Genomic DNA, 12,903 nt, shown 5'->3' with positions numbered 1-12,903 from the left:
CACTGATGGAGACACCACATTTGATAAGATTTAAGGGGTAGAGCCACTGACCAAATGTCTTGTGCAAAGAAAGAAGATACATTACAACAGCAAGAGCTTAAAATTCTAGTCCCTTTCAACATTGGATAAAAGGGCGGTTAACAAATGGCAGCCTAAGCCCAAATTTGAGCAAGGCAAAGGTCAACATCCTATATGCTTAAACGGGAGCTGGAAGGAATAAGCAAAGTGAGAGTTGCCTTTTTTTTTATTTCTGGTGTTTGCTAGAAGGACAGGCTGTGATTGAGACGTCATCCCAAAACTCTTCAACATTAGATTTGGGTTTTCTTCTCTAATGACGGTGAGCAGCTGCCACCCTAAGCCACCCCCCAAGAAGAGCTAAAAAGCAAAAGGAAGGGAGTCTTTTCCCCACCTTTCGTCTCTTTTCTATGGTTCCTCCCCTCCCTCCACACCCTGTTCAGCATCCTTCACCTTGGGAGAGGGGAGCCCTCCTTTCCCTTTCCAAGTCACAGGCACTGCATCACCCCCCACATTAAGCATTTTCCAAAATCCACTAGATTCATCCCTTTCCCTTGAAAATTCCTTCCTTTCTCCTCTCTTCTCCTCAAAGTTGAAATTTTTATCCATTTCCTGATTCCCACTTCCATCAAAATTTGAACTTTCTTTTTCTGATACCTCCTCTTGGATTCAGGCTGTTTTGTGTCAGTCATCGGAGTCTTTTCTTTTCCTGGATGTTCCCCAGTTAGAAATGCTAAGTATTAGACTGTTTTGGAACACCTTCTGAGCCGTTTTTCTGTTTTTCTTGGAGCTGAATATTCTGCTGAGTGCGAGGCTTTTTGAACGTTTTCTGATTATGGAGGGTGTTGAATTCTGAGGCTTTTTTGTTTTTTAAATTTTTGGATTTTTTTTTTTTTTGTTTCCGCTGACTGGGTTTTGGTTTCCATGGGTCTCTGCCATGGAAAACCAATCCAAAACCCTGAAATCCAAGAAGAAATCCCCGCAGTTCCCAAAATAGAGGAGCCCCCGCCGCCGAATCCCGGAACCCCGAAGCAGCCCAAGTTCTCCTTCTACGTCCCCAGCCCTCTACCTAGCTCTTACAAGAGCTCGCCGGCCAATTCGAGCATCAACTCGACCCCTCTACGGATCTTCAAGCGGCCGTTCCCTCCTCCATCACCGGCGAAGCACATTAAGGCTTTGCTCGCCCGACGGCATGGATCGGTGAAGCCGAATGAGGCCTCGATCCCCGAGGGCAGCGAGGTTGAATTGGGACTGGATAAGAGCTTCGGGTTCTCGAAGCAGTTCTTCGCAAAGTATGAGCTTGGAGAAGAGGTCGGCCGCGGGCATTTTGGGTATACTTGCTCCGCAAAGGTGAAGAAGGGAGAACTGAAGGGCGAGGAGGTGGCTGTCAAGGTTATTCCAAAAGCGAAGGTTAGTGTTCTGTAATACTTGATCTATGATGATATTTCTATAACGACAATGAAGGTGAAATCTTTGCTTTTGAGTGTGTCTATCTACGGAATTGTTTCTGCCATTTTTGCTTTCATTCAGATTTCTTGTTGAATTTATTTGCACAGGACTTCTTCTGGGAATGTTAATATGTTTTTTATGTTATCATGTAAAAGTAGATTGTGACAATTGACATCCACATCTTTCTTTTCTTTTGTCACTTTGTTAAATATGAAAAGATTGTTGGACAGCTGCCAGTTTGTATAGTTACAAATATAAATAGTATGTTCTTCTTTCTTTCATCATAATTCATTTCGATGACAAATTTGGTCAAGATTGGCAACTGATGAATTTTTTTTTAATATTTTGTAATAGACTTCTTAAATGAATTTCTAAGCTATCTTCTTTCTTGTCTTATTATTGCCTTTTCCCCCTTTATATTTTGTTGTAGTTAGAAATATGATATTTTCTGGTCTGGGCTTTGTGCTTGTAAATGGAACTTTAGTAATTTTGTAGATAATACCTGTTTCTCTGACAGTCATATGCAGTTGAGTTATTTGGGCATACATATTCCCTGCAATTGATGGACCATACTATTTGATGATCTGGATTTTATTTTTTTCTTTCTGTAATGTCCATCTATGGTTTTTCTGAAGATTCATTTACTAATTCCTGTATAGGTGAAACAGTATATAATGGGCCAGAAGTTATAGTTAAAAGCTGGCACCTACAAATGTTGTTTGTTGTTTAGCATTGGCATTATGCCCCACATATACTATCCATCCTGTACATCGGTTCCTCATCAGTTATTAGGATGTCAGCTCTCCCACTGTGCTTCAGAGGATTTCATGAGATATATGGTTACTTGATAAAAAGGTTAAAATGCGTGATTTTTTTTCTCAGCACCATAACTCATTGGAAAAAGGCTTGACTAATACAAAATTATCCACCAAAAATAAGTGTGAACATGTTCTTTAGTTTAGTTTACTGCTCAATGTATTATCAATGGCATATGCAACTACATAGTCTGGTTGGCATTCTACTAATTGATTGGAGCATTTTACTCAATTTAATGTTCACAATGACCGATTTGACTATAATGTTGGAAATACAACGCCACATATTATTCTTTTCCTGGTTTTTTGTATGTTATGAATCAAGCAATGTAAATATTTGTGTGCACTCTCTGCAGTATTTCTGGTGAGAGTTATATTCTCAGTAAGTAAGGGCGAGTCATAATAAGTAGTGTCTGGACCATATTAACCTGATCTCTTGTATCTTATTTTTGAATTTGTAGTTTATAAATTGCCACTATTAGATGAATCCACACTTATTAGCATAGTCATAGGTGTGTCATATATAAGTTTATTGTTCCAAAATATCATGGTTTCGTAACCATTTTAATAATGAATTAGTGTTCACTAGTAATGATCATTCATTTGTCTGTACCAAAACAAAAACAAGTCATCTTTGACAGTGTGACTAGATTTGTTATGATGGCTCATACAGTCCATTTTATGCAACTATGATGTTTTGATGCTTTATTGCATGATAGTTCCAGATGGCATTAAAAACTGTTGTTTTATGAAATTATCTGGGGAGGGAATTCTAACAAATAGAGAGAAGGAGCAATATAGATAACAATATGGAGAAAATTTTGATATTTAATATACAAATTCTTTATACAATTTAACTACCACTATAAAATGGAATTGAATCACCAACCTAGGCATCAGTCTTTGTGATACTCGTATGAGGAATTGGATACTAACCTCTATTATTGATCATGAAAGTGTTGTTCTTAGTATTTTTCATCAAGTATAGATAACCTTTGGAAAAGAAGGGGCATAGAATTACATGTATCTCTCAATCTGCTCTTGAGCTATCCTATGTTGTTACCAGACATCCATATTTCTTTATGTTTGCCTGTTTACTTGGTGCAGGTGGTAGTCGTAGTAGGTCGTGTCATTTTCAGTGAATGTAGATTGTCATACAAATAGATATATTCAATATGCTTCTCATCAGGGAAGTCCATTGGCAGATGACGACAGCTATTGCTATTGAAGATGTGAGAAGAGAAGTGAGAATATTGAGCTCAATCACAGGTCACAATAATCTAGTTCAGTTCTATGATGCTTATGAGGATGAGGACAATGTGTATATCATAATGGAGTAAGTTTTATTTGCATTTTGGGAATTTAGCTAAATAAATTTGAATTGCATTAACATTTTTTTCAAATAGCTTTATTTGCAAGTTCATCCATCTGGTTTTGGAAGCATAGGGAAAATATACATATGGTACATAAGTACTTTGCATTCAGAAGTTTCCTTATAAATCCATTGGCATGCTTATTCTTCTGGATTTTCATTCATTATGAAAGCATTGTGCAAAAACATTCACTGATACAAATTTTAAAGTTTTTCTATTTTCTGAAGTTATATGATGGATGAATATTGTTGTCAATATGATCTATTATTTCATTATTTCTTATGGTGCTTTTGTATGCTGTTTTCTCCAGCTCATTTTAACGTTGAACTATTGGTTCGTTACAAATTAATCTAGGTTTACTAGCAAATAGTTTACCTTGTGAACCGATAGTTTATTCGAGTTATCTGTTTTGCTAAACAGCGATAGTTTATTCGAGTTATCTGTTTTGCTAAACAGTTTACCTTGCAAAGTGGCAGTATCCCAGACATTGTCATGATTGGATTATAATCAGCTTGTTTAATTCACACTGCACTGTCAAAGAAATTATAATGAAGTTGTAGCCATAAAATGTTTTAGACAATTATATATGTTAACAAAGTTATGTTCTCATCTATGGTCCCACCAGAACAAGTTTATGTGTCTTAGTTTTGTAATATAAAGTATTAGATAATTTAAACCCATTATGGAGATGAATTCAGCCAGCAGCAGAAGGCATATAAAATCGAGCTTGGCTCCTCCTGAAATTTTGACGTGGCTCCTCTTCACCCTCTTGGTTCTTACCAATTTTTTTGGGTAACTATTGCAGTTATTTGAAACTTTTCTCAATGACCTGCCTCCTTGGGTTTCTATGCTTATCAATAACAAGTTTTGAGAGGTATCCTTCTCAATTAAGAAAGAAAATTTTGGACTTTGTAAGCTATAAATAGTGTTGATATGTTCCTCAAAGTGCGGAAGTCTATTGTTTTGAGCGAAGTGAACATAAACAAGATCACTTTATGTTTATCTTTCAATGTGTCACATAAGTTTCAATACTCTTAAGGTTTCGGTTAGCAGACTTGCTTATCAATGTTGTCGCTCATGATTAGCTACCCTCTGTAGTCCCCTTCTCTCATGATTTTGTCCATCCATCCAGTCCTCTCCATCATCCCACCAATCAAATGATGGGTGGTTAAATGACATGAAACATATATCTAAGATGTGTCTGATAGGTGAAACCCATCTGAATGGACGGTGAATAAGTTTACTTGATGGTACATGATGAAAACAAAATACTTGAACTTTCTGCCCCATCATTCACACATAACCCTTGCTCTTTGTCCTCCAAAGTACAATAGCAAATTGTTGCTACTTTTGCTTGGATACCATCTATTTGCATATTTTCTAGGAGAAATGAAAAAAGATCAGTCTTCAAGGTACCCTTAAAGTTTTTTAAGCTTTTATTCCTTTTTGGCTCCTATCTTCTCTCTTTCTAGGCTTTTCATATTGCTGGCTCATTTCCTGTAAATATTATATAAGATTATTTGTTGATATGTATTATTATTCTTTAATGATGGCATGATCAGGGACCATGTAATCATTTATAAATAACATGTTCTATGATATCTTTTATACTTATAGGCTAAATTTTGCATAATAAATGATGTTCTTAAATAAAACAAAGCCTAGACCAATGCATTTAGATCTTCCACAAAAAGTTGTCATAATTGCTAATCTTTTTTCTTGGCACCCAACCTCCGCCAAGGGCTCATTCCGGGCTCTGCCCATGAATTCAGCAAAAGCCTTCAGGTAAGATGCTCTAGGTTTTGTGTTTATATCCTGAATATAAGCACCACATAAAAATTTAGATTAGTTGGCTGAAGATTATCCATTCCATAGATTAGCTTAACGTTCTAGAAAAAGGGCTTGGAAGGCTGCATTTGATATTATTTAAACATGTAGCAACAAATCTATATAATAGCTGGTATATGATCTTTTAGAGCTTCTAGTAATTATTTTGTTCATTTCAGGTTATGCAAAGGTGGTGAATTGTTAGACAGGATACTCTCAAGGTATATCTTTAAAGTCATAATTGCATATATCTTTTATATTTTTAGGTAGTTGGTAAAATTACTAGTTATTTTTTGTGCCCTAAATTATATCATTTACAACCAAATATTGTCTTATTTCTTTTGTAGGGGTGGGAAATATTCGGAAGAAGATGCCAAGGTTGTCATGGTTCAGATATTGAGTGCTGTATCATTTTGTCATCTTCAAGGTGTTGTTCACCGAGATCTCAAGCCGGAGGTAGTTGCTTGATCAAACTGAAAATGTTATGATTGTTTCTTCCAAAAGAAGTATTGTTTTAGTAAATTTTGGTGTAGAACCCATGCCATCTAAATCTCCATCTTAACACTGAAAATCTCTGTAATCCTTGTTCCTATTTTGTGGTTCAGAATTTTCTTTTTACTTCAAAGGATGAGAAATCTACCTTGAAGGCCATAGATTTTGGCTTGTCAGACTTTGTGAAGCCAGGTTCGTCTAATGAGATATCTTGCCAATCTGATCTTTTCCCCTTTCATTCTTGGCTTATTGAAGTTTGATTTGAATTCACTGTGAAACAATCATTGGAAATGGGCAGATGAAAGGTTGAACGACATCGTAGGAAGTGCATATTATGTTGCTCCTGAAGTTCTTCACAGATCTTATGGAACTGAGGCAGACATGTGGAGTATTGGTGTCATTGCATATATTTTGCTCTGTGGAAGCCGCCCTTTCTGGGCAAGGACAGAATCTGGTATATTTCGTGCTGTTCTGAAGGCAGAGCCAAGCTTTGAGGAGGCTCCATGGCCTTCTCTGTCTGCTGAAGCTAAAGATTTCGTCAAGAGGTTGCTGAATAAGGATTATCGTAAGAGAATGACTGCTTCGCAGGCTCTCAGTAAGCTCGTTTTCACTTTGGTACTATCAAATACATTATGAAAAATTGTTAGTAACCAGAAACCTGATTACTACTTTAAAACAGGTCATCCTTGGGTCCGAGATTCTCAAGAGATTAAGATTCCTTTGGATATTATAATTTATAAGCTTATAAGAGCTTATATATGTTCTTCTTCTCTAAGAAAATCGGCTTTGACGGTATGCTCATTCTCCTTCGATAGAAGTCAATAAATTTTTTAATGCTATCGTAATTTTTTGTGAGATCAAGTACTTAAAACTGTTTTATACTTTTGATCTTTGTTGTCTTCCTGAACTTATGAATCAACTTGAACTTGTTCAAGACAAAATATGCAAAAATGTCAATTTTAATATGTTTGTTGTTAGCAAAATGGGTAATTTATGCATTTCTTAAGTATGTATACGATACTCTGATGCAATAACCTTATCCACAGGACTTACCATACATTTCTTCGCAATACTCTTTTAAGTCTATACAAGCAATTCTGGCAACTTTGTCTATGTTGTAATATTTTCTAGTATGGTTTAAATGTTCATATTTTATATCATGGTATGCCGTACCGGCCTGAACTAGATAATATGGGGCGTACCATACCGGTTCAATACCGGTACCTTGTACGGGTGACGTAGTGACACTCAGTATACCAAAAAAAATTCGTACTGTACCGTATCATTACTGTGCTAGCATGGCACCAGTATGGGGTCTGGTACCGAGAAGGCAAAACTTGTTCTATATGCTTTTTGAACATTGCGAAATTCTCCAAGAAAAAAAATTCAAGAATTTATCCATAGAGAGGAGACTTATGGTTTGATTACTTTGCTAGGGTTCTAAGGCAAGATATTGGCATGAAGTTTCCAATTAGTACAGCAGCTGATCAAATCTCTGGCCATGAGTAATTTGCATATTACCAGTTAACCTTAGTGGTTAGCACTGAACTATGGTATGACTGTATAGAGATATCCAACAAGACTTCAGTGGTTGGCATCCTCTCCTCAGCAGAGAGTTCTGGAAGCTAAGTGGTGGTACTTCCACTGTAGAACAATCTCCAAGGATGTTAATTGACGGTTGTCCACTGTAGATAGGAAGCAGTGATAAATATAAGTGGGACGCTAAAGAAAGGTTATGGACTTCTGTCGAAGTCTGAGCATCATAAAGGCAGCAAGTTCCCTAAACCTTATCATAAAGTTACTCTTCTTTTATTTAATATATCCGCCATATGCACTCAAATGGAATAATCACCAAAGGTCAGATAAACTAAAAGGGACTATCTTTATCTAAATTATTGTAATTCAATTTTGATTGATGGGATCACAGCCGGTTATCAATTGATCCTTCTTATCAAATAGACCATGTGCATTACATGTGCCAAGATCCAGTGTGTCCACCTATGACGCACCAACATGAATACGAGATATGGATAAGCGGATACAACAGCTCTTGAAAAAGTAGGATATAATAAGGCTAGGATATGCCAATGAACATGAGTGCATACATATTCTATGTGAAAAAAAAAAACGCCCATAAAGCATAGCAGGCCACTAAAATAACAAAGTCCATACTTTAGATGGCAGTTTTCACTTTTTGCCAGCTCATTGTTTGGTCATCAATGAAGTCCATATGTGCCAATTCATACTTCATATTTTAACATTAAAATCACAGATTATAAAATTAAGCATTTCTCTGTTAAAGATTGACATTATAAGAGAAAGTAAACACCATTGCCCTCATATTTGGAGGTATTGGTAAAGTATGTATCGGAAAGTATCTGACACGTGTCATTATTTGATATGTATTTGATATGGACATGACATGTGATTTGAGGTATCCATGCTTCCTGCATACGCATGCACATATAGGAGATAGTTTACTTCCTTTTGGCACCATGAAGTCTTCAATCCTACTAGGGCAAAATCAATGATGGTAAATGTATAATGAAAATCCAGTTAATCATGATCTACATCATTTCAAGTGTATGAAAGCTAAAAATGAAATGTTTTGGTAATTTCTTACTTATATTCTAAATGCCCCAATTAATGGTGTAGTACAATGTTTTAATATTTATGATTTAGAAGCACTTAAACCAATTGAATTTTAATTCAAATTTATTTTAGGATATGTATGTCATTTTCAATGGTCTGGACCCAAAATCATGTTTCCTAAATGATCTCATAAATTTATTTCCAATCTTGGACTCGAGTCCTGCTTGTACTGGCTCTCATATTACAAATCAGTTGCTATTCAAAGACTTGAAAAACCTTAATTCTGAAAATCTTATTGGCTTGGGTAAAGGCCTTCTTTTATCTTTCTCTTCCTTTCTAAATATAGCAAACTCTATTTAGAATTGGTTTAGAAATTGCTTCTACTCACTCTATTTAGGTAAATTCAGACGAACCTTCAATCCAAATCAAGAAATCAATAATAGGTATTATTTGTCAAATGTTAATTGTCTTGTACATGCTTTTCCTATTACTCTCTACTGGATGCTTTCTTATTAAATAATCTTCCTTCCCTTTTCAATATTATTTTTCTTGACAAAGAATCATGTTTTTTTAATATTCATGCAAAACTAACTGTTGTATGTGAAACATTTCAATTTTTGCTTTACATTTCTTTTCAACTCCTGGCACTACGATACAAAATATTATGATTCATATGAACTTTCTCATATCATCCCATGGATTTCGATGCTAAATGTAAAATTTGGGTATATTTCATGTCCTGTGCTCAAAGGGGTGCTAATCTTGTTTAATTGTTGGGAAATTAGGAACAAGACAAATGATATGGGTGCAGGTGGAATGGCACGATGGTGGCCATAGTTCCAAGATCTAACTGATTTTGACCCAATCCAAGCCCATAACCTTGACTTGTTGGTTTGGTTTGAACACCGTATCTTGACCTGATTTTCTAACCTACAAATCCTGTAAAATGGATCTAACAAGAAATGCTTCAAGTTGATCTGATTAAACCTAAATATAAAGCTAAAAACAGTTCAAAATGTGGATTCCAGCTAAAAGTACAGAGCAGTTCTTAATCTTCTTGGTTCATATAGGCGGAACTAACTAATAATTGGTTTGTGATGTGGTGAATAGCCCAATAACTCCAAATATGAATCCAACATAAAGTGGAACCAGGGGATGAATGGGATGACTTTAGATTGAGATTCTAGGTCCCATATCAAGATGGATTAGGTTTCTGTTATGCTTGCCTGCATGTTGCCCTAGTCCGTTATACCTCAGGTGAAGGGAAAAGACCACCTTTCTCGTTGGAATTTAGAAAGAGAAGGAAGGTGCGGGAGAGGTACCTTGGAGATTACACTTCAATTCCCTCTTCTTGTTTATGTAATTTGTAAATAATGAGGTGGATCGGTTTTAAGTTCATCTATATGTATCTAAGCACAAATTCATGTTATGTGCATTCAGTGTCAAAATATTTTTGTAGAATTATTGTGTGTATGTTCATAGATTATATTCTTTTTCCTAGTAAATAGTCCAAAAAAGCTAAAATTAGTTTTTTGGATAGATATTTTTGGTTATTAACCATGAGATCATCCCGTGTCCTTAATTTTTTTTAGATATTAAAGATATTTTCCTATTTTAAGGACAAGTCCCTTCCAAAACTAAACTTTAGGTTTTGTATGGTAAATTAGTGGTGCAACATATGAAAATAATTCTACATTCCTTCAGTCAGGATGAATATTGAACACAATGACACTCCTGTTCTCCAATAATATGAATGCTGCTTCATGGTTTGTTTACTTAATATTTATATTTCAAGAAGTTCATGGCTTTCTGTCAATTGCTTAAAAAAAAAGAAGTCAAACTTGTATTGGATCTTTAGCACGAAGATACGCTGCAGCACATCAATAGGACATGCTATGCTTGTTCAAAATAATACCAGTAGTATTTATGTGCAAGAATTATATGACTTCCCCAAAAAGGATCGTACCAGTTTTGAAGGTAAACTATTCAATATTTGTTGCAAAAACATTTCCACAAGATAAAATTAATATAATTATATTATAAATCTTATAAAATAATGACAATAACCTAATTTATACTTCTATTGGTGGATAATTTTAAATATTACCTTGTGTTGGTCAAAACACCATCGTCATTATCAACTTTCTGAATCCAGATGATGGTGGAAGGTAAGCCAGTTGTAAGATGAAATCTAAACTATGTTAAAGTCCTATTTTGTGATTGGTTGATAAGAAATCATAAAGCCAGCCCCATACAGGCTTGATGCTTATGGTTTTACTTGTCAAGCCTACCGAACTACGAACCATTTAAAATTGCATAATTCGAAAGTAAAGTGCTTCATGTTTCAATTTTTTGCTTTTACTGTTGCGCTTAACACCTTAACATTACACCTAGGACTAGTAGAAAATAGCTATAAAAGCAACTGATATTTTGGATAATATTTATGGCAGGCTCTTGCAAAGACTTTGACAGCAACTCAGCTTGCTTATCTGCAAGAGCAATTTGCACTTATAGGACCAAACAAGAATGGCTATATCTCCTTACAGAACTTAAAGACGGTTAGTTATTTCCTTTTCATGAATTTTTGCATTCCTCGATGGAGTTACTGGATGGAAGTTTGCATTTGCAGGAATTGCTAAAATACTCGACTGAGGCAATGAAGGACTCGAGAGTTCTTGACTTTGCTAGCATGGTATGCATCATTACAAAACTTATATTGCTTTGAGATTCCATTCCTGCAAAGTGCAAACAAATATTAAACTATGCATTTTCTTTGTATAATAAATACAGGTGAGTTCTCTTCAGTACAGAAAGTTAGATTTTGATGAATTTGCTGCTGCGGCCATAAGTGTGTATCAGATGGAAGGCCTTCATAATTGGGAGCAACATGCTCGTCATGCATATGAACTCTTTGAGAAGGATGGAAACAGGCCTATCATGATTGAGGAACTTGCATCGGTATGATTCAAATGGAAAAATTTTACACATCTCTGCATTCTGTTCACAGAATCTAAATTCTATCATATATTTTGAAATTCTCCTGGCAATCCATTAAGTACTTCTGGGGCACTGATGACTTCCTCTCACTAATGACCAACTCTATAGGCACCTTCTTCCAGTGGGCTACTTTTCCCTTCTTTTTTTTTCCCTTCAAATTAACCTGATGATTATTTTGTTTACAACAGGAACTTGGCCTTAGTCCTTCAGTCCCTGTCCATGTTGTTCTGCAAGACTGGGTGAGACATTCTGATGGAAAACTAAGTTTCTTGGGATTTGTTAAACTTCTACATGGGGTTTCTTCACGCTCGATTCCAAAAGCCTAGCATCATCTGTTACTTTCATCAAGCAAGATAGTTTATGAGCAACATTCAACAGCTGAATTGTGAGGCATGGAAACTGGACCAAGCCATTCTATGCATGCTCCTATTCGGGGTAATAGACGTGGATCTAACTGAAGCATCAAGTCCATTCAGAGCTCTCTCTCTCTCTCTCTCTCTCTCTCTTTCTTATTGAGATTTCATTTTTTTGTTTCATCACATTGATGGTTAGTGTACTGTAGTTGTTTAGAGGAATGTACATGGTAAGGGTAGACGGTTGAATGGCATTGAGGCATGGACTGGGTATTTTTTTTGTCATGACGTCGATCAAATCTCTGGTGTGACCATTATAATCATTCAAAATATCATCCAAATTTAAGATAAAAACATTTTTAAAATTTAAGATCTTCAAAGATGCCACACAATCCAACAGGATGTGTTAAAATATTTGTAGAAGAAGAAAAAAAACAAAAGAAAAAGAAAGAAAAGTGTTATTTGGCGTGTTGTCTTACACAAAAATAATTTTTCTCAAAATTCAAATTTTCATGCCAAATTTCCCACCTAAAAAGTGTTGAAGAAATCACTTCTTATTGATTAAACAGTTGTTTAGAAAATAACACCATATAATTTTTGTTTGTCCGTGATTTTCCACCGTACTATCTCATGGTGCCATCGTAATAATCAGTATTTTAACACTAAATATTTCCAAATCATGCACGGTTGGGCAGATAAAAACCATTAATTATAACCATCACATTGGCTGGTCAAGCTTCAGTTGGGATCCGTTACGATGAAAGGAGCTTTAGAAAGGTGCATGGCTAGTGTGTTTGGAACCAAATCTGAGGGGCTTTTCTGAGGAAAAATGGATCCACGCAAACAGATGCATGAAATGCAAACGTTTCCCATGATAAGCCTCTTCCTAATTATTTAGGAAACAAATCAAATCTAGAGTTATTTTAGAAAGCCATTAACTAATTTTTTGCACGCTAATAATAAAAAAAAACATTCCGAATAAGTTAGAAT

General features: G+C 35.5%; 1 protein-coding gene across 1 annotated transcript; it reads left to right on the top strand.

Moving 5' to 3' along the window:
• The first annotated feature begins 278 nt into the window (after positions 1–278).
• On the top strand, positions 279–12,198 carry LOC103713280 (calcium/calmodulin-dependent serine/threonine-protein kinase 1-like). Its single transcript, XM_008800155.4, has 11 exons — positions 279–1,425; positions 3,485–3,615; positions 5,659–5,700; positions 5,827–5,935; positions 6,085–6,163; positions 6,270–6,566; positions 6,651–6,763; positions 11,014–11,121; positions 11,193–11,255; positions 11,354–11,521; positions 11,749–12,198. The coding sequence occupies exons 1-11, from the start codon at positions 940–942 to the stop codon at positions 11,884–11,886; spliced, it is 1,734 nt and encodes a 577-aa protein (XP_008798377.1). The 5' UTR covers positions 279–939; the 3' UTR covers positions 11,887–12,198.
• Positions 12,199–12,903: the final 705 nt, after the last annotated feature.

This window comes from Phoenix dactylifera, unplaced genomic scaffold, assembly GCF_009389715.1.
Source record: "Phoenix dactylifera cultivar Barhee BC4 unplaced genomic scaffold, palm_55x_up_171113_PBpolish2nd_filt_p 000537F, whole genome shotgun sequence".
In the NCBI taxonomy this organism is placed as follows: Eukaryota; Viridiplantae; Streptophyta; class Magnoliopsida; order Arecales; family Arecaceae; genus Phoenix; species Phoenix dactylifera.
The sequence above is the reverse complement of the archived record's forward strand: the minus strand, read 5'-3'. Positions and strand labels throughout refer to the sequence as shown.

Excerpts from the sequence above, each read along its gene's own strand:
- LOC103713280 (XM_008800155.4), top strand. The coding sequence starts at position 940 with ATGGGTCTCTGCCATGGAAAACCAATCCAAAACCCTGAAATCCAAGAA. Across the intron at positions 5,936-6,084 it reads ACCGAGATCTCAAGCCGGAG|AATTTTCTTTTTACTTCAAA; the intron begins GTAGTTGCTTGA and ends TTTGTGGTTCAG. Across the intron at positions 11,256-11,353 it reads TTCTTGACTTTGCTAGCATG|GTGAGTTCTCTTCAGTACAG; the intron begins GTATGCATCATT and ends TAATAAATACAG.